The sequence below is a fragment of the Nylanderia fulva genome, unplaced genomic scaffold (assembly GCF_048542155.1).
Source record: "Nylanderia fulva isolate GAGA-0341 unplaced genomic scaffold, ASM4854215v1 Scaffold1, whole genome shotgun sequence".
Taxonomy (NCBI): Eukaryota; Metazoa; Arthropoda; class Insecta; order Hymenoptera; family Formicidae; genus Nylanderia; species Nylanderia fulva.
In genome coordinates, this window is record NW_028189192.1 from 4,753,046 (window position 1) to 4,773,427 (window position 20,382).

Genomic DNA, 20,382 nt, shown 5'->3' on the forward strand with positions numbered 1-20,382 from the left:
TTATTGTGCACATAAAATGCATAAAATACGTATAATAGAAAGTTTTTATTATTGATGCATTATTGACTAATTTCGTAATTTTTACTGGCACATAACTCGATTTCTTATTATACAATTTTACAGTATTAATTATAAGGAATACAAATTCCGCGAAATTTTTAGGAATTATAAACTCGTAGGCATCAATAAGAAAGAAGATAGGAAACATTTTACAAAATATTAATATAGCAATTTCATTTTTCCCTTTTAAAATATTTTTTAAATAGAAAGATTTATTTATTTAATATTGAAAAAGTAATTTTTAGTATTAAAATTGTGCTGTATTAACATTAAAATATATGCACAAAAATGGAAATATAGTGATGTTTAATACAAATGAAGCGACACATGTGACAAAATAGAGTTATAAAAATAGTAAATTTGAATAGTGAATTTAAAGCAAAGTTCACGTTACTATTTTATATTTTCTATATTCATGAAAAACAGATATTGTTTTGATATTGTTTTCAAGTTAGAACATATATATATATATGTATGTATAATATATGTGTTTCATATGCAATTAATGATAGAAATTAATTATAAGTGATTGTTGAAAGTACTAATTTATTCACAAATTATGTGAATTGTGAGTTTATTAGTTAAAACATACGTATCATAAATAATAATATACATACATATGTATAGTGTCTATAAATTTACTTTCAAAATTAATACAGCAACTTTAACATATGAAAAGTCGAAAATGTTAATAAATATATGTTCAAATTCGAACGATTTCGGAGTTATTCAAGTTACTTTTTTAAAACAATAAATTGAAATACATGTTATTTAATATTCTTTATTCTATTTAAATATTTATAAAAGATGTTCAAAAATTCCTCTATCGATTTTCACACGCTTTCTAGCACGAATTAATAAATTATTTCGAGCTTTTGGAACAATGTTTGGAATGTTGTGGATTATATTTTTCAAAAAGCTCGAAATAATTTATTAATTCGTGCTAGAAAGTGTGTCGAAGTTGATAAAGGAATTTTTGAGTATCTTGTAAATATTTAAACAGAATAAAGAATATTAAATAACATTTATTTTAATTTATATTGTCTGAAGAAAGTAACTTTAATACCTTATAACTCCGAAACTATTCAGATTCAGACATATGTGATTTATTAACATTTTGATTTGTTTTTATGTGTTAAAGTTGCTGTATCGGTTTTGGGACTAAGTTCAGGAACACTCTGTATATATTCCCACATATATCTTACGTCTTTTTATACTTCTTAATACATGACAAATTAAATTACAAGTGAAATTCTGTCGCAAATGATAGATCGTCCGTAAGCTTTATATAATAAATTTACTCGAGTTTGAATTGTTTCAATTTTTGTCTATGACGATACTCTACGCGATCGATCTTCTACCTGTTAGCCTATCAATTATTCACATATATCCATTATATCCATCTCTTTTCTCATCTATCCAAGTAATCCTTCCTCATGCTTCTCGCAATATATCTTTCTTTTTCCTTTTTTACACTTCGCGCCATTCCAACGCCGTATATATGAATTCTTTATCTATTTTTTAACCGACAAAGTGCTTTTCCCTTTCTTTCTCCGTTTCCTTTTTTCCTTGTTGATTCTCTTCCTTTCATTGTCAGCAATTCTTCCCCGGTCGCTTTTGCGATCCAGATAGGTTAAAAGAACCGGGAACACAAAGAGCGAACAGTATTCTCTTGAAAAGTTAGAGTCGCATTTTAACAGGTGACGAAAGCGGATGTACCAATGAATTTCGAGCATACTTTTTAAACGAATTTGAAAACGAACTACACAAAAGTTGCTGCTAATTTAAACTTGTGTTGTATGAATAGATTCATTAGAATCTGTAAAAGATAAATTAATTGTTCGCAAATTTTGGGAGAAAACTTGAGGCACTATATTTTATTATTAGCTATAAATTATGTAAAGCTTTCACTCGAGAATCTATTTTTATTTGACTAATAATTGATTATCGGTATAATTAGTTGACCAAGAATATGTGTAGAGTATTTTTAAATGCATCGTATCGTAAGTGCATTCTCTTAAGCAGACTCGTGCATTATATATTTTTGTCTATCTTTTTAACCGTTATATATTTATATGAAATAAAAATATGTCATGCCTCGTGTAGATTAACTATTTTTCTGATTAGTCTATGATAATTCAATCAAATTGACTAATATAATTTTATTTCTTATCATTTTTACACTGTAAAAAAATATGTAAAATTACACTTATTATTTATGAAAATTTTTTATATATTTTTATGTAATATATTACATATTTTTTTGCAGTACATTCTGACGTTAAACGATGAGTGATTATTGTTCTCTGAATAATGATAATTAATCGGTAATTTTAGTAATCATTAATTCGAGCAATTTTGATAAGAAACGGTATTCCTCCCTCCAAGTTAGGCACGCCCCGATGATAATTAGGAATTAGAAAAGATTGTGCCGACAAAGTGCCGCGTAAGTCGCCCGTCTAACAATCGACTTCCACGAACGTCACGCTGATTACCTCATCGAGGAAATTAGCATGTTAATTATCGCGTGGGCGTGACGACACGCGGCTTTTCGTTGCACGATCTTTCGCCCTCCTATGCGTTCCTGCTCCTTCCTCTCTCACAGACGGGAACAAACAAACGCTTTAATAAATTAGCTAATGGACGCACCGGTAGAATTGCCGGACTAATTCCGGGTGCAGGAAGTAGGACGCGAGTGACAGGGAGTAGCCGGATGGGGGTAACAGGCGAAATACCCAAGTGTAGGAGTTACCGGGACGATATCGTGAACCGGGGGCACCGTGTGTTTGCAGCGACCGTGTATTCACGAGTTTACTCGTTTTACGACGCACGTGCGAGGAATAAGAATTACGTTCAATTAGTCGCGACCTCTAACGCGCGTAATTTCCGGTTGTATAAAGTTCACGCATACGCCAGCTCCGAATTTCGGCGTCAACTCGAGAGATCAAATTCAGAGAATTTCATAATGGGACGATCAAAGCTTTAATTATCGCATATAACGCACTTCAAAGACGCGTCGCTTTTTCGAGGATTTTTTGAAACTGGTTTTAGTTTCTGACACGTATAATTACAGATTCACGTGTATTTTATTCTATCTTTTTTGCGTTAGATATAAGAGAAATTATAAAGAGAAATTATAATTTTTAAAGTAATATTATATGTATAAGGGCATGTAAGAGGAAACTTATGACCAAATATGTAAGTAAGCAAGAGTAGTTTTAACTTTAATGTCCGTGGAACATCTTCCATGCCTGTTGATTGCCTACTTTCTCAGACACGCTGGATGATCCCAATAAGCCGTTCCTTACTGTAACATAAAGTTAATCCAGCGGAAGCAATCTCATCCCAACACTTACTATACATCTTAGCTTCGGAAATGTTTCTGAGCTTTAAGAGTTTCAACCGCTACTTGAAAATGCGGAAAGAAAGTATGTTAATGAAATTTAATTTCGGAATTTTATACATGTCTGTTTGTAATGATATAAAAAGCAACTTTCCCAAGTAAATTTTTACACAAACTTTCAAAAATGCATTTATGCTCTTAATATATCTTTAATATGTTTTATGAAGATGTTTTATCTATATATCAAAGTTACTCTATTCTTACTTCAATTTTTAAATAAAAAATTCTACATCAGACTATCGCATCGTGTGACTAAATGTAAATAAAGCACGCTCGTTAATTGATACGAATCTTTCGTAATATATTCCTCTTATTCCGTAATATGTATATCCGCGCATCGTAGATATTTCCCTCGCATATATAAATTCGCTCTTCAACGCCCGCGTTGTAGAAGTAATGTTTCAAATTCATATGTGCGAGAGCGATCGTATTTTTCCGCATTCGTCGTAAAATTCTATGGACATCGTTTTACTTCGAATTTCACACATGCGGTTCTCTCTGTCGCAATTTTTTTTAACACGATATCTGATTTCGCTCTGCTGCCCGGCTCAGAATCCTAAAGAATCGAATAGAATATGCATTTGCGCACGTTTCACGAACTTTGAATGCTCCGTATGCATATATGAAGTGTTTTATAAGAAACGTGTTTATATTAATCCTTTTTGGTTTTATTAAAAGTCTTATATATTAAAATTTAATCTAAAAATATAATGATTTGCAATGCATTCTCTGCGATCAATCTGAAATTGAATTTTCGATTTGAAATATTTTTGCAACCAATTCATTTTCGATTGTACGTATGTCAAAATGAAAAAAAAATTTGTTCGAAATTTAATTAGATTTTATTATTTGCTCGTACGTTTGCGAAGTTTACAAAAACCTATTTGCAACTATTTCTATACGTTTTTAAACGATTGAATTAAAATGTATAGAAGGGATGAAAATGAGAGAAATTCATATAATTAGACTTGCTCACGTATATGCGAGAATAAACGTTTAAAGGTACCATTATACAAACCAGAAGTGCCGCATGAAGGAGCGTTCTCTATAGTGTATGATAATGAATGTGCCAGAATTATATAAAGCTATAATATTCGGGTTTCACACGCAGTGTTATATCCGCAAGGGCAAGATTTCAATATTTCTAGATATTATGGTTAAGCAACGCCGAAATGTTATTGTTATAGAACTTGAAGGGGATGTACGGAGAGAGACACGTTACACATATTTACATTAGAGTGTGTAGTTAACACATAGAGAAGCGACTGAAACGTTACGAGTATTGAATCTGTTTCCCGCAGAATCTAGTATTTAACATCTAGTAAGGTTGATTTATTCGTCTCTCGGCGTACACGTCTATTACGCGAACAGATTTATGAAATAGATTTCAGTGAGATTTTCACATGCTTCATACTCTTATTAATTATATCCGTTCTGTCAGAATATTACGAAAATAGTTTTTAAATTCGTTAACATCTCCGTTTAACGTCCGCAGGCTTTTCTATGATATTTCTCGTGTGTATAAAGAATATTCGTGGTCCATAAAGTGATTGACATTATCATTATTCGTATAATTTTCTTTAAACATATTAATAGATACACCGAAAGTATTTTTTCTCGATATGTTTTACTAGAGTTTAAGGATTCCAAATTGTAGAATTAAACTACCCTGCAAGACACTCTTTGAAACCACACCCCTGGCAGCTTGTCGAGAGAAATAGTCCAATTTTTTTATTCTCTTCTTATTCTGTTAACATTCACTGCATTTCTCCGTGTTTATTGTCTCCTCTTGACTGCGCCTTCTTCTCGCTGTTTCTTTCCTCGCATTTTCCTCGAGACTTCTTCCTTTCATTTCTCTCTCGAGCTTGTTCGTGAACTTAATACATGTAATTCTTTAGAGTGGACATACATCTAATGTTTTCGTGGCTGTTAAAAATAGTCGGCGAGACTCCGCGCGGGCCGACGTAAACTCCTGAAAATTTCGAGACAATTGAAATTACACGTACACAGGCACGTGCCTGGTATCGATAATATTTTGTACAAATAATATTTACATTATAATAATTCAGTAATTAATATTGAACACCATTATTCACGTATGTAGCACGAAATTTGAATATTTTAGATATTAAGCTCCGATAAAATATTATTGCAATATTTTATGTCAATATTATGTTATAACATACATTATAAAGTAATGTTTTAAAATACACTATACCATAGAATTTACATTCGAAAATTTTTCTCGCTACATTTATATTGCAATAAAAAACAAAAGTATATATATCATCAATACTTCTCACGTGTCAGAAAGACAAATTACTTCGTTTATGACAGGAGCGTTTCTTCAAGAAGGCGCAAGTTTATATTCGATATGATTTGAGATAGTAGCGTTTTTCTACATTAAAATTTTTTTTTACGGCCAATGTATAGTGTGATATCACGCAAAACGAAAATGCAACAATATCACGTGTGTATATATATCATATCTGTCATAGGTAATAGACATACATCTCGATAACGTTCAAGCTCGACGACGCGTTCATTGTCACCCTCGTCGCCGCAGACGCGTCACGCTGTAAAACGTTTACATATTCCCTAGAATAGTATCGATCATGCCGATACACAGAAAGAGAGAGAGAGAGAAAGAGATAAAAGAGTAGCGAGGGGTTCTCTGAACAGACACCATCGATCAGGGATATTCGGGGGCATACAACCACAGGCGATGTAGATTATTAATATACAATATATATTATCTCGATAATACGTACATTCGCGTATTGTTCGCGACATAGTTTACGATTGCCGATAAAATCGCGGCCGAAGAAAAATCTCATGAATAATGTAAAGAAAATGCTGAAATATTTCGTGGACCAGGTCAGCGGTTGGGAAATCCTGTTGCACATCGACCACACACTTTCCACATTCCGCGCGAGAACGCTTCGTTGCTCCCACAGGCGGTCGTGTGTACATGTGTGGATGTGAGTGTGTGTATCTGTGTATGTCTGTGCCTGCGGCATTATCAGGTGGTTCGTGCAAAATTCGCGGAGGCGTGATCGTGAGCAATTCTCTCACGCGCCGATGAAGCGATCCTTTCAGCGGGGGATCGCCGATAGCAGCAGGTGAATATAAACAGGCACGTATGCTTGTACAATCCGGAGGGTTGAGGATGGCACTCCGTGCCGGCTGCTAATGACACTGCGCGACTGTAGAATATAGTTGCGCTAGTTATGTTGAACGCGATCCATTAAGGAATTCGCACATTATCATTGTTGTTGTACCTTCAGCTTAAGACTAAAAATTTGTGCATTTGTTATTCTCTCATGACATTTGAAAGAATCGTGTAAACTCGTGTAAATTCGACTTTCATAGAGAGTGTTATACATTTTTTCGATAGATATATGCACAAACATTTGTCGAAAAAATATATAACAGCGTTTAAAGAAAAATATTGATATTGGAAAATTCAAAAAATTATCTTTTATCTTTATTTTTTATATTAATTATACACGATAACTATACATGAGTATATCTTTGTACATCTTTGTATAGGAGCATAGAATAGCGCACGTGTATTCGAGCCGTATATTGATGTGTGAATGACCCCGGTGTACAAAGTGTATAAGCTTCCGTGTGTGCTCTCACCATTTTAATCTGCTCCGCTCGATTTGACTCTCGAATAAACGAAGGTTGTAAGAGAAAAAGCCGCTGCAGGAAACTGTCTATTATAAAAGAACGCTGCCTGAAGTGAAGGCGAATGATTCATCTTATCGTACGATAAAAGCACTTTGCATAAATAACATAATTAAAAAATTTGTAGATATATTTTTAGAAATTATTATTTTATATTTCATCAAGATGTTAAAAATTTAACAAAATATCTTGCCGCATTATTTCGCATTTTATTTTGATTTATTATTGTACAATACTTGGAAAAATAATCGCAACTGCAGTTGTTGAGACATTGAATAAATGAATGAAGGCATCGCATACGCAGTAGAATATGACTGTTAATTTCAATTTGTAACTCTACACACAATCCTATTATAGTGATACGATATAACAAGGGGCTCTGAAATTGCGGTCAAACTAATGAAGAAGATTTTCTTGCAAATACGTCGCTCGGCTGCGCAAGAATAGAAACGCGGAAAACCGAGATCTTAAAAAGGTGGACACGTCTCCGTCTATATTCCCTTTTTGCAAAACAGTTTTCTTGCATCTTAGAAATCTTTTTATCTCCATTTCCCTTACGGATACGAAACTTAGGAAGCCCATTATACACCGTGGAAATAAAAACGCTAACGGAACCATAGCAGTTAATCGTTACAAGAGCGTAACAAGTTGAATTTGATTTAAGTAGGATCAAGGTCGACACCCGTTGTAATAACTAATTGCGTGTTCGATAATTCGAATCAAGAGAGTCTCGTTTATAATGAGTTTTAATTATCTGGCTATTAGGTAGTGGCTTGTTAAGCTTTTATTGTGAAACCTATAGTTTGCAGACAAGTATTGAAAGCTGGTTATTCTGAAAGTAAAAGATAAAACGATAAAAATAACGAAGAGAATTTATAGGAGAAACAATCTTAAATTAAATTTATTGTATATTACATTTTTCAATAAATTCTGTATAAATAATACTATATACATACAAACTTTTATTCAAAGTTATATTTTTAAAAAATAATTAATAGACCCGTGAAAAAAATACAAAAGGGCGAGGCTTAGAAGAATGAAGAGTTAACTTTGAGAGTTGAGAATTAACTATTACTTTGTAAAACCGTTTTTATCTATTCGTCTTTTTCTCTCTCTCTTTTCAGAGTTTCGCTTCTTCTGACTATGAGAGCGATTCTCGTAGTTTCGCTTTTTACCTAGATGTAACTCTCGAGTTCTCGACGGCGCCAAGATATATCATGTAATTGTTAGGACAAATATCGATAATCTAGTTATACAAATGTGTAACTACAACGCATAATTGATACTTTTTTGTTATTCATATCTCTCTATATTTCTGCAACTCTCTCGTTACGTGCAGAATAAAACGTTTTAATTGGAGGCAAACATTCTGATTTCTAAATGTATTTTTCATTCATATCTTTCTTATGATATAATAGAAGCGAAAACTTATTGTTTCACTTTTATATATGGCTCTTAACGTTATTATTTGACGACTTATAGTGATGATAATACATGAGTTTAGCACTTTCTTGAGAATTTAACGACCTTAACGCAAAGAGAATAATTGCCACCAATATAAAAGGGGATTCAGTGATATAATGGGTTGACTCATCAATTGAGATAAATTACATTCTTTGGCCCGTGTAGTGTTTCATTTTACGATATTTCTCTGCGAAGCATTTATTTTGGTACACACATGAATTTATTTGAGATACCTTTGGTATCAAAAATATCATATGTTCAAACACAAAAATTTCACATTTAAAAATCAACATTACTTAAACAATTTTATTTTAAAAATAGATTTTTATCGATAACTGCGCTTTATTTCGAAAAAAATTAAGTATAGTTTTAAATCGAGACGTTTAAAAAGTCTACTCCGATAAAGCACGGAAAAACGAATCTTTACGCAAAACTTATCAGAGATAAAAAAATTTCCAATCGAATTGTGTGTACAGGAAGGATACCCCCTGTAGATATTTCCGTAGAGAGAAATATCCATTACAGCGCGTGATTTTCAACAGCAGACGACGTCATCCTCAACACGCGGACGTCCCGCTCTCGGGAAAACGTGTTCATTAGCATACTTCGATTAAACAATGTCCTTAGCAAGCGCGCCATCTCTCTCCCTCCCTTCTGCTCAGAAGGGAAGAAAATAAGCGCAGAGGGAAAGCTGCGGAAATGGTCCGCTCGCGGCCCGATACTACCGGGCAGAGAGAGCGGAATTATTTATCTCACGCTGGCCGCGTGCAGCAGTGTCCAGGACCTTGATAAATAGATCCTCGCGCGAAACGTTGCAGCAGGTTCCCGCAGTCCGGGTTCGAGGAGGGACCATTAGGTAGGATCTACCGCGTGGTGGTGGAAAAACAAAACGAGAAAAATAAAAAAAAAGAAAAGGGAAGCAGATCTCGCGGCATGGAATCGCGGAATAAAAGCGGCCGTTTATAGTCGCGGGCTGGATGCTGCCCGTCCTTTTTCATCCGGCGCAACGCTATGGAAAATTGAAATAATTAATCGGGTGCTCGACTCTCTTTCTCTCTTCCTGTTCCGTCTCATTTTCGAGGATGGCGTCTTGTGATTCATCACGAATTGCATTAATCGACCGACCGAAAAACTCGGCTTATTTCTTCTTTAAACGTGCGTAAAATGTGTTTTTATATGTTAGTTCATTCAGCGTGAAAGGGAACGCTTTACTCGGTGGTTTAATTATTGCCCCAGAGGTAGAAAAGCAATAATACCCTATAAGATTATAATAACGTTTCAAAAGGCATTTCTCATGTAATAATAAAATAGTGAATGATGAGTTGGTATAACGTTATAATAGTCAGGAACATTTAATATAATACTTTATATTCTGTGTTTGAAATATCAATATCAGATGCGCACGATTGAGTTCTTTGGACAATTAAAAATTAATAAGAAAACGCGCGCGATAGTTGTCAATATTTTGAGACAGCAGTAAGGAACGTTATTACGATTAATAAAATGTTTTATATGATTGTTGAAATACTTTATTTTTCGGATTTATATATGAAATATGTTATTTAAAAGTGATAATAAAAGTAAAATTGATATGACTCTCTTTCATTCGTATGTATATATAGTTTGTTAGCGTAGGTTGCAAAATGTTTGAATATGTTTTTAAAATTGAAATGCATGAGAGCTGCATTTAAACTTTCTCCCTATGTGTTCGATACATATAAAATCATATTATTTATAATTCTGTTAATTAAAACATTAGTTGCTACTTTTTGTTTTAAAACTATGAGTTTATTCCGCAGTTTATTTATTGTGTAAATTCATAATTGTTTATGAAAACCCGTCGTCATTTATTTTACACTGATTTATTTAGCATTGAAATTTGTGTACATATGTATTTTGCACATCCTATACGTGTACACACGGTTATTGAGTTAGTCAAATAAGTGATACATGTAATTGTACGGAAATTGATATTTGCAACTGATCTCTGAGGATTATATAATTTCGTGGAATGTGTATATTTATGTACATATATGTGCATCATTTGCTCCCAAAAGGCAATGGCTCCCCGAGGAATATATAAAATGAAAAGTATGCTTTTTATAAAATGCACTTTGACACGTAATGAATACGTGTACGCATATATGTGCTGTATCGTATAGCTTTTTCGCCACCACATAGTATAAATAAATGACTAAAATCCTTTCCCCTGCGTAATCCGTATCAGATTGTATATCGTAACATGGGAGAGCACATGTCGGTTTGAAATATTGATCTGACTGAATTGCAGCGTTTTCTTTATCGCAGTTATATATACATTAAAAGAACACGATTTTTTTCTAACACGAAATATTAGAAGTAATATCATATGCGTGTATACTCTTTCAGCTTGCTGGTCTCTTATGTTTTTTTTCACTTGCGATTTAAAATATCCAGTGACAAAAGTAAAATGATTCAATCTGAAAGAATGACGCATATGTCGAGACGTGTAAAATTTTTTCCATTAATGTACGAATAACTAAATTGTAGGAATATTTCTATTATGATCAAGTGCAGGAAACGTTTATTTTATAATTTTTATTTTTATTTTTTTTGTTTGCTTTGCTACATTATAATATATACCAGGCAAAATTATTTTATTGCGTACAATAACGATGTTCTAATTGCATGTGCTTTTATGCTCTATGTGAATTATATGAATATATAAAAGGCACATACTGAAAAATGAAACAATTCTATGCAAAATAGTGACAGACTTTTTTATATATCATCGCGCGCGCGGAAAGCAAAGCGAGAAATATTTCTCTATATTTGTTTTTCTGTCGTATATTTATTATATACGAACATTACAATATTAATTTTTAAATATCCTGATTCTTATATAATTATATATTAACTATAGTATAAAGTATTCATATATTTATAATTTAAATTATAGCAATTTAAAGAGTTGAATGTTATTTAATGCATATATGTATATTAGAATCTGAAAGTTTAACTATACATTTAATCTTTATTTATATTTATTTAAGTACGACGTTTGAGATATGAATAATTTTAAATTACAAAGTTTTTTAAAAATTAAAAATAATAAATTTTAATATAATAGTTGAACTATTTTAATATAATTGCCAGTTGACTGCACACAAGCACCGTATGTAAAATTAATTATATCAAAATCAGGATATCTAACAATTCTGCATTTAACGCTTTAATTAAACAACTTTTCGCAACTCTTTGAAGAACACACGCATTTAAAAGATTTACAATATCCAGTTAGAAAAATAAAAAATTTTATTCTAACCGATGGTACATGCAATCTGTTAGCGAAACCATTTCTTTGCACAAAAATTTATTGGAAAGCTTTTGCTCTCAATGAAAGCTGCCAGCTTTACATCCAGCTAGGATTGGCAATTTTTTCAATTTTTGTGAAAATTTTTTTAATCTCGTAAAATTTTTTGAATTCCTATACATTTAAATTTGATAGTTTATTTTAAGCTTTAAATTGCATAAGCTTATTCTATAATTATTGCCAGCTAATATTATTTAATAAAAATTATTATATTTTGTGATTGAATTTTATATATGTATATATATGATGGATTTTATAAGTAATATAAAGTTTTCAACTACTATTTTACTCGAGCATAAATATATCTTCATAATTATCTTACTCAGTACATAATAAAAAAAACTAGTTGTTGCAAATATATATATATATATATATATATATATATATATATACATATATTTCTATTATACCTGGATATATCTAGCGAATTGTCTGAATTATTTATGTTACATAAAATAACAACGAGATTCTTGTTTGTCTCCACATATACATCAATAAGCGATGCAATAAATGTAATTTCCCTTACGTGCTCGTTTTATCAAAGCATTATCGTCTAATAAGAGAGAAGAGAGATGCTCCTTGGAGCTTATATACGAAGAGATAGAACACGTTGACCATCTCGTCCGCTAGAGTGGCCTTATATATATTGAGGATGAAAAATTCATAGGGCTCGCGATGTAACGTCCAATCTTAGGTATTTATTTCGCATGTAAGATGTACACGCGTCTGCGCGCATGTATTTTCCTCTTTCACGGAATACAATATCTAATTCTTCGGCATTTCTGTAGCTCACACAATATATAAAAGTAGCATACATATAAATTCAATACTTAAATATAAAAAGATAAATTTTGATATAATCCAATTTTATAAAGAAAAACATTTTAAGTAAGCAAAAATTTTTGTGCAAATTTATATTTTCTTGAAATTTGTTTGCATTTATTTTTTAATTTATTCTTTAAATAAAAAGTTAAAAAGTTATGAAAAGTTTAAACATGATTTTAGATTTTTGTATCTTTGATATATTTAGAAGTCATAAGTTATAAGTAATTGAAAACTCAATATATAACAAATTGTTTATAAAAGAAAAGAAATATGAGAAAATAATATTATTATATAAAAATGACTCATCGAAATAAAATTATCTTCTAAGTTAGTAAATACTCGATAGGGCACAGTTATATGTAGGATTAACGGAATATAGTACATATAGATTAGGAGACGATATCTGAAGGAGTATCGATTATCACACCAGTACAAATTGGTAGATAATTGGCTGTGTCAGCTTGCGTGCACCGGTCTGGTTCCCCTAGACTGGACAATATCACATGACGGGAATTTAATAAAGTCCCGACCTGGACATTGCGTAGAACGTGGTTGAAAGAAATAGATGCGGAGCGTGTTCAGCATGCACAGAGTCCTCTTTCCTTCGATTTTTCCTCCTATCAGCCAGTTTGCCGCATCTCTCTTCTAGTTTTCGTTTCCTTTGCACAACTCTCCTCCGATTTTCTTTATTTTCTGATCGCGTAAGGATAAAATTTGAAAATAAAATGAAAGCTATCGAAGTCAAATGAATTTTTTCAGTCTTTTGTAAGTTGAAGAAGGAAATTTTAAAAAATTGATTCTTGAAAATTCGAGAGAATTGACTCTTGAATAATATTCAATTTGTTGTGTTATATAAAAAATACTACTGTGTATATAATTTTTAATGATTTTTCTATATTATTAGAATTAAATTTATAATTGACAATAAATAAAATATAATTGAGATATTTTTTTAGTTCTTCAAAACGTTTCTAATATCCTATAAGATAAGAATTTGCATTTTTTTAATTGTTCCTAGACTTTTGGAAAATCTGAAAAAATTTTTTAGTTATGACGTTGATCAAGCCTATTATTAAACATATATTTGTATTTTTTAACTCTATTATAAAAATTAAAATATTGTTATAGTTAAGAAATAGTATTAGTAAATTAGTAATACCTTCTATAGTTTTCGTATTACTGTGTGTAATAATCGGTATTTCTTCATGTTCTTCTATTAAAATTTATCCCTACAAAAATGTAATATGTATTTCTTAATATTAAAAATATTGATAAAAAAATATTAATAGTTTAACTTTTTAATTAAAAAATTAGTCTCATTAGAAAGGGTGGGGGGCACACTAGTAATATTAAATACAGACAGATTGGTAATATTAAATTTAATTTTTCTTTTTTGTTGCATTTTATTAATTCATTAAATCTATAGAATACACTATATTCATAAAACAATAATTTGATTCGATAGTAAATTTGGTAATAGATAATAAAGAAAAATTCGAATATATATATATATATATATATATATATATATATATATATATATACGAATTTTTCTTATATATATATATATATACGAATTTTTCTTATATATATATATATATATATGAATTTTTCTTATATATATATATATATATATATATATATATATATATATACACAAATGTCAAAATGATAATTACATAAACTATTAGGCATTATTATAACTTAATTAGAAAAAATTGTAATCCTAGTTTTCTAATTATTATATATTTCTTTTGCATATGATAGTATCACAGAAAATGTATACTATGTAACATTGTATATATACATATATTGCAAAGAATTTTCTATTACAATATATGTAAAATATGTGTTAAAGTATATAAAATATTTTTTCCAATAATTATGGTAACTGCAAATTATATATGGAAAATGATTTTATTGTCTTAAAGAATTATTTATATAACGATTCTAATTCTTTACATCAGTACAAACACATACGCGCGTGTTTATATACAATAATATTATTTAATATCTCTAACATTCCTGTTATAAAATGAAATAATTAATTAGTTATAAATAGATAAAACTCAGTCGTATTAACGTTAAATTGTTAATTTGTAAATAAAAAAATTATCAAATCTCTCTCACATATAAATATTTCATCATCATTTTATCAATGTTTTAAAACAATAAAATATTTTTGAATTCACACAGTAATTAATGAAATATATAAAAGTTCAGATCTTCGTAACTTATTAAAAATTTAGATTAAAAAACTAGGATGTTAATACTATAATAGGCTTTTTGAAAATAATAAGACTAATAATATAAGTTATCCATAAAGACAACAATAATACAAATATATGTTGAAAACATGTTGAAACAAACACATGATAATTAATAATTACTGTAATAAAAATTAAAAAAACAAACTTCATTAATAGATCGTGATTTAATAAAATTATTATATATTCAAATATAATATTACACGATCATGATTATCTGACAAATCTTACGATATTCCATCTGTATGTTTGTTTCTTAACATTTGTGTAAACTTAATTTTTTTAAGCGTCATTTGCACACAACTTTGTCGTTAATTTGTCTCTTTTGTTTTAAGGAAGGCAATGTGTCATATATTTTATTACTAATCTAGAAATAATTGTATTACTTATTTTATATTGACACTTTACTTGTATTTCTATTGTTAGAATTGTCGCATTTGCAGATTTCCGTTGTCTGTTCTGTACATTTTGATGGACAACCGTCTTTTATCGCTTCCGATTTTATTCCACTATCATAAATCTTATTTTTCGATGGTTGCTCATATTTGCATATCACAGCATACATATCACCTCCTAAACGAAGCGCTAACCATCGATTTTTTATAACAGCCAACTTTAGACATTCACACTTCATTTTGGCGTGAAAATTTGTATGTAATGTTCTACCCATGCCCTCGATAACTATAAGATCCACATTATGCTTCACCATCGCAAGGCATAGATCCACATTAAGGCGACTATTGAATGATAAAATAATATATGTTATTAATATTAAAATATTAATGAATATTACAAAAGCTCTATGAAAGTATAGAAACGTAAGAAATAAGAAATATATAAAGAAACGTAAAAAATATATATAAAATAGCTTTTCTTTTTATTATAAACAAAATATATAATTGCCTATAATTGTAATAAGATGTTTTACATCTTATTATCATTTAAAACATACCTGAGATCTAGACAAGGACCTGCTTGCGCAGTTTCCATGGCAATAAGTGTATTATCTTCTAGAGCCTGTTTGATAACATTACAAATTTTTGCGGCATCCCGTAATGTTACAACCAATTCGGGATATGTTACATCATTCAGAGCTGGCAAAGAATTAGCGCACAATATTACCTAAAAATATATTTTTAAAAAATAATAATTTCAACATAAAAAATATTTTCCTTATCAATTATTTAATAAATTAGTTTCTAAAAATGACATTTTTAAAAGTTTGATTCAAGTACGATTAATATCAATACAACTAACTTTTGTTCCTCGTTGTAATAAATCTCGTGCAAATGGCAAAATTCCAAGAATGATATCTACGCCACTATTGTCTATAAAAATTGCTGCGCATTTATGAGGCTGTCCATTCTGCAATCTATATATCCAATCATCTAAATTATCCTCTAACCATGGTCTACCTGTTTTCATATATAACAAAATATTTTTAAAATTTTACTAAAATAACAAAAAGAATTTATTGAAAGATATATTTTGTAGTAGCCAAGAAAGATTGCAACACTGATTTTTTATTTAATAATAATAGTTTACCCGGAATTTTTGCTTGAGCTTCTTCAAAGCCAAAATCATCGGTTTCCAATAGTTTTGCAACATCTTTTGCACCCCAATCAAATATATTACCACTCAGAACGCCGAGAATCAAAGCTCTTATCTTTTCTATACCTTCCAACTTATCTAAAGCCGTTATGCGATCGTGTAGATGCCTCAATGCTTCCTCGTTCTCTTTTCTTTTTTGCTACAAATAAGACAATAGGATATAATATATAAATTTTGTGTTTTAATAATTCGAAAAATATTGAAAAAGAGAGATCACCTACATGTAAATATGGATCTGGAAAATCAAACTCTTTCATGCAATGCTCAATAGTATCCAGTAATATTCTAACTGTAAGTGCCCCATATGCACTGCAAATTAAAAATCATATAATTTATATATATATATATATATATATATATATATATATATAAATTAATTTATTTTTGACTCTGATACTGAATATCCAATAGGAAAATAAACTATTAAGAGCTAGGCACGATTAACAAAACGCAGATTTTTTTCCAATCAAGCTGAGTACATACTATCTTTAATAATCTCAGTGATTCCCTACGATGGTTAATCGCGAGTCTTTTTCCAATTACAACTCTTAGTCCATTTTTCCGTTAATTGGATAATTTATTTATTATTAATATTTCTCATTGGTGATGGAAAACTTACACTGGTTGTGTATGGAGATAATGTAACCTATTAATGTACTTCTCCTTAAGTTTTGATCCTCTATCCTTTGCTGTTGGACTATGTGGTTGACTGTGAATAGCTCTTGACACAAATTTATCTACTGATTCTTCAAAACATTGCAGCCAATAATGTCTGTATATTATTAAGAAAAAAATTATAAATATTAAGCATAAATCATTTATTATTTACATTTGCATAATTTTTAAACATAGTTAAACAAAAAATCTCACACCTTGCCTCCTTATCCTGAGCGAGATCTGTAGTATCAGGAGTATAAGATGCAGGATCCTTCAATAATGGACAAAATGTAACAATATATTCTGCTTGATCAATTTCTAACTGATCAATCTTTATTCCGAGATCAGTTGGCACCGAATCTTTAAAACCCGATGATCCAGCATAATTTTCCAACCAGCTGTATTTGTTTGACTGTTCAGTACCATACAAATATGCTCCAATCGCACCAAGGTAACCTTCATGGCGAAGAAAGAGAGGCTTTACCTTACCCTAGATAATGGATATGTGACAGCAACATAAATATATAGAAAACATAGTATACAAAGAGCCTGCATTTTACTCTGACTTTTTGCTAATTATGTAGAAACAATTTGATTAAAAAAGATTAATTAAAAAAAAAGAAAAAAAGTAAAGCTTAGAGAGAAATAAATGTAGAGACTAACGTGAGACCAATATTTGATGGAGTATGAAATGGTATGCATCGATAGTGGATGGTTACGAAGAAAATAACCACCAAAATAAACTCTGTCCATATTATATATAGTTGCATATAAACTAGCAATGTGTCCAATGTCATTACTAATGGTGAGCAATAAACTTCTTGCGAGATCAGCTTCAGAAAATGTTGATTGTCCTGAAATGTTATATGTGTTAATATAATTAATATATATTTAAATATATTAATGCAACATATTTCAGTTATTTTCAATTAAACTAAAAATTAATATAGTTAAGAATTTATTATATCAATCTTTATGATATCACTTTAAACACACATTTTGAGAGAATACATTTTTGACGTTAATCTTTTGATAGCGCTATATATTTATGCTTACCACAAGCCACTGCTTTGCCAAAAGCTGATGCAATAAGCTCTCCAGGTAAACCTTGGGAGGAATAATCGCCTCCATAAATATCTTTCACTAACATATCTACATTACGGTGATCCCCTCGTTCTGCAAGTTGCAGCAATTCATCAAAGCCCTAGCAGGGTATTTTTAAAGTCATTGTTTTAATACATATCTCTATATATATATAATTCACATGACTCAATGGAGTACTAAGATGGAGTAGAATCCTTTCATATAATATGAAACAATTCATTTTATCATAAAATTTCACTTCAAAGAAATTTATAAAGATCAAAGAAAAAAAACATGTATTTAAATAATATACTAATCAGTATGCAATTGTTTAACATTAGTAAAAAGAAATGGGTGTAATCTAAGAATTTTTGTTATAAAATTTATACCTTTCTTTTTGTCAATAAGGACCCTAATCCCCAAAATGTACCTCCTCCTGTAGCTGTACCCCCGACTCTTTCAAACACTTCATCCGACTCTACCTATAAAAATTTTAAAAACTTTTTAAAAAAGTTCATTTATTTACTATAAAAAAAAATTTATTAAATATCTATTATTTACTTTAAGAATACTGACGCCGCTACCAACATTAACTAGCAAATATGGAAATATGTTAGGTTCAGCTTTTTGAAATTTATACTCTGGATTCGCATGACGTTGAAACTCAAAAGCTTCACATGGTATATTTTTAAGTAAGAAATTACAGCCCTTTATCAGACAATCTATCTCATCCTCCTTGTCGACTCTGAAATGTTATCTTATCAATTAGTAAACATGACATTGAGAATTTCACATGTTGTAAATTATAAGTTAAACTATGTGAATTAAATATTGCATATTTATATAAGATATTTTTATTTTAAAAATTTATTTTTAATATTTATATTTTGCACATTAAGTAAAATTTATAATATCAAAATACTTACAATAATCCTAATTTCTCTTGTAGCAAAGGAGTATATTTAAATGCTCCACCTCCAGTTACTTTAATACTTTTCCCGTGAAAGCGTTTGACATCTACTAAATTCTTCTTGACAAAGTCTAAGCAATTTTCAATATATCTTGTCTCAAACTTAACAAAGTGTAGTCTGCTACCTTCAAATACTTTGTATGCTCGTTCTCCACTATTTCCTAAACCTTCTGCATCCTCATAAAGTGCCTTACGATAACTTACTGTTGAATAATAGGCAATTTTCGTCAAAGACAATCCTGAAATAATATATAATAATATATATTAAATTTGAAAAACATGAAAATATTTACTTTTTTCTTTGTACAATAAGCAACTGATAAATGTACAAGAGCAATTCGAAATTAGTCGTTTGGTACACAAATAACATAACATAATAGTTCATGACATAATAGATACAGTAGACATAAAAGATAATTAAATTTATTTCGCAACGGTTTATAATCATTTCGTGCAACGAGATGCGAGATGATGATAATGATGGTTAGCAAGAGCTAATCTCAAGCTAAGATGAAAATGCTATTCAGATAGGACCATATTTGGGGCTCCGATTGTATAACGTACCGATGTCTATAGCGAAGGTTTGCGCATTTTTCAAATTGGCAAACACCTCGACGGCCGGTGGCAATTTGATGCATTGCGGATGCGAGTGCTCGCTGTCGATCTCCGTTGCCATTTCCATTTCCATGTTACAGACGACAGTATGTCGAGTCTCCCAGCGTGATTGACACCTACTTGACGATCCGCGCGCATTTATAGACTGGCAGGTGGGTGATTGTATACCTACATGTTCGGCACGTGAGGATCAAGTGCTAGATAAGATACTTTGATTTATGTTGCCGACATAAACATCTGATTCTCTGGGGTGAGAGACTCCAAGAGGGAGTTTCGCTCTTTCTCGTTTTTGCTCGTACAATACACCAATTACTCGTTTACTCATACGTTGCGCATGCGGAGTATAATGTATACATTTTAGTCAAGGTTAGTTAGGTCAGGT

General features: G+C 30.6%; 1 protein-coding gene across 1 annotated transcript; it reads right to left on the reverse strand.

Annotated features, from left to right (window-relative positions):
- Window positions 1-15,212: 15,212 nt before the first annotated feature.
- Window positions 15,213-20,325, reverse strand: LOC114928365 (4'-phosphopantetheine phosphatase). The gene is made up of 13 exons (XM_029299499.2): window positions 19,950-20,325; window positions 19,342-19,624; window positions 18,977-19,160; window positions 18,805-18,897; window positions 18,389-18,536; window positions 17,996-18,186; window positions 17,548-17,822; window positions 17,295-17,447; window positions 16,897-16,984; window positions 16,610-16,814; window positions 16,322-16,479; window positions 16,017-16,186; window positions 15,213-15,801 (listed from the first exon to the last, which is right to left on the reverse strand). The coding sequence occupies exons 1-13, from the start codon at window positions 20,071-20,073 to the stop codon at window positions 15,456-15,458; spliced, it is 2,418 nt and encodes an 805-aa protein (XP_029155332.2). The 5' UTR covers window positions 20,074-20,325; the 3' UTR covers window positions 15,213-15,455.
- Window positions 20,326-20,382: the final 57 nt, after the last annotated feature.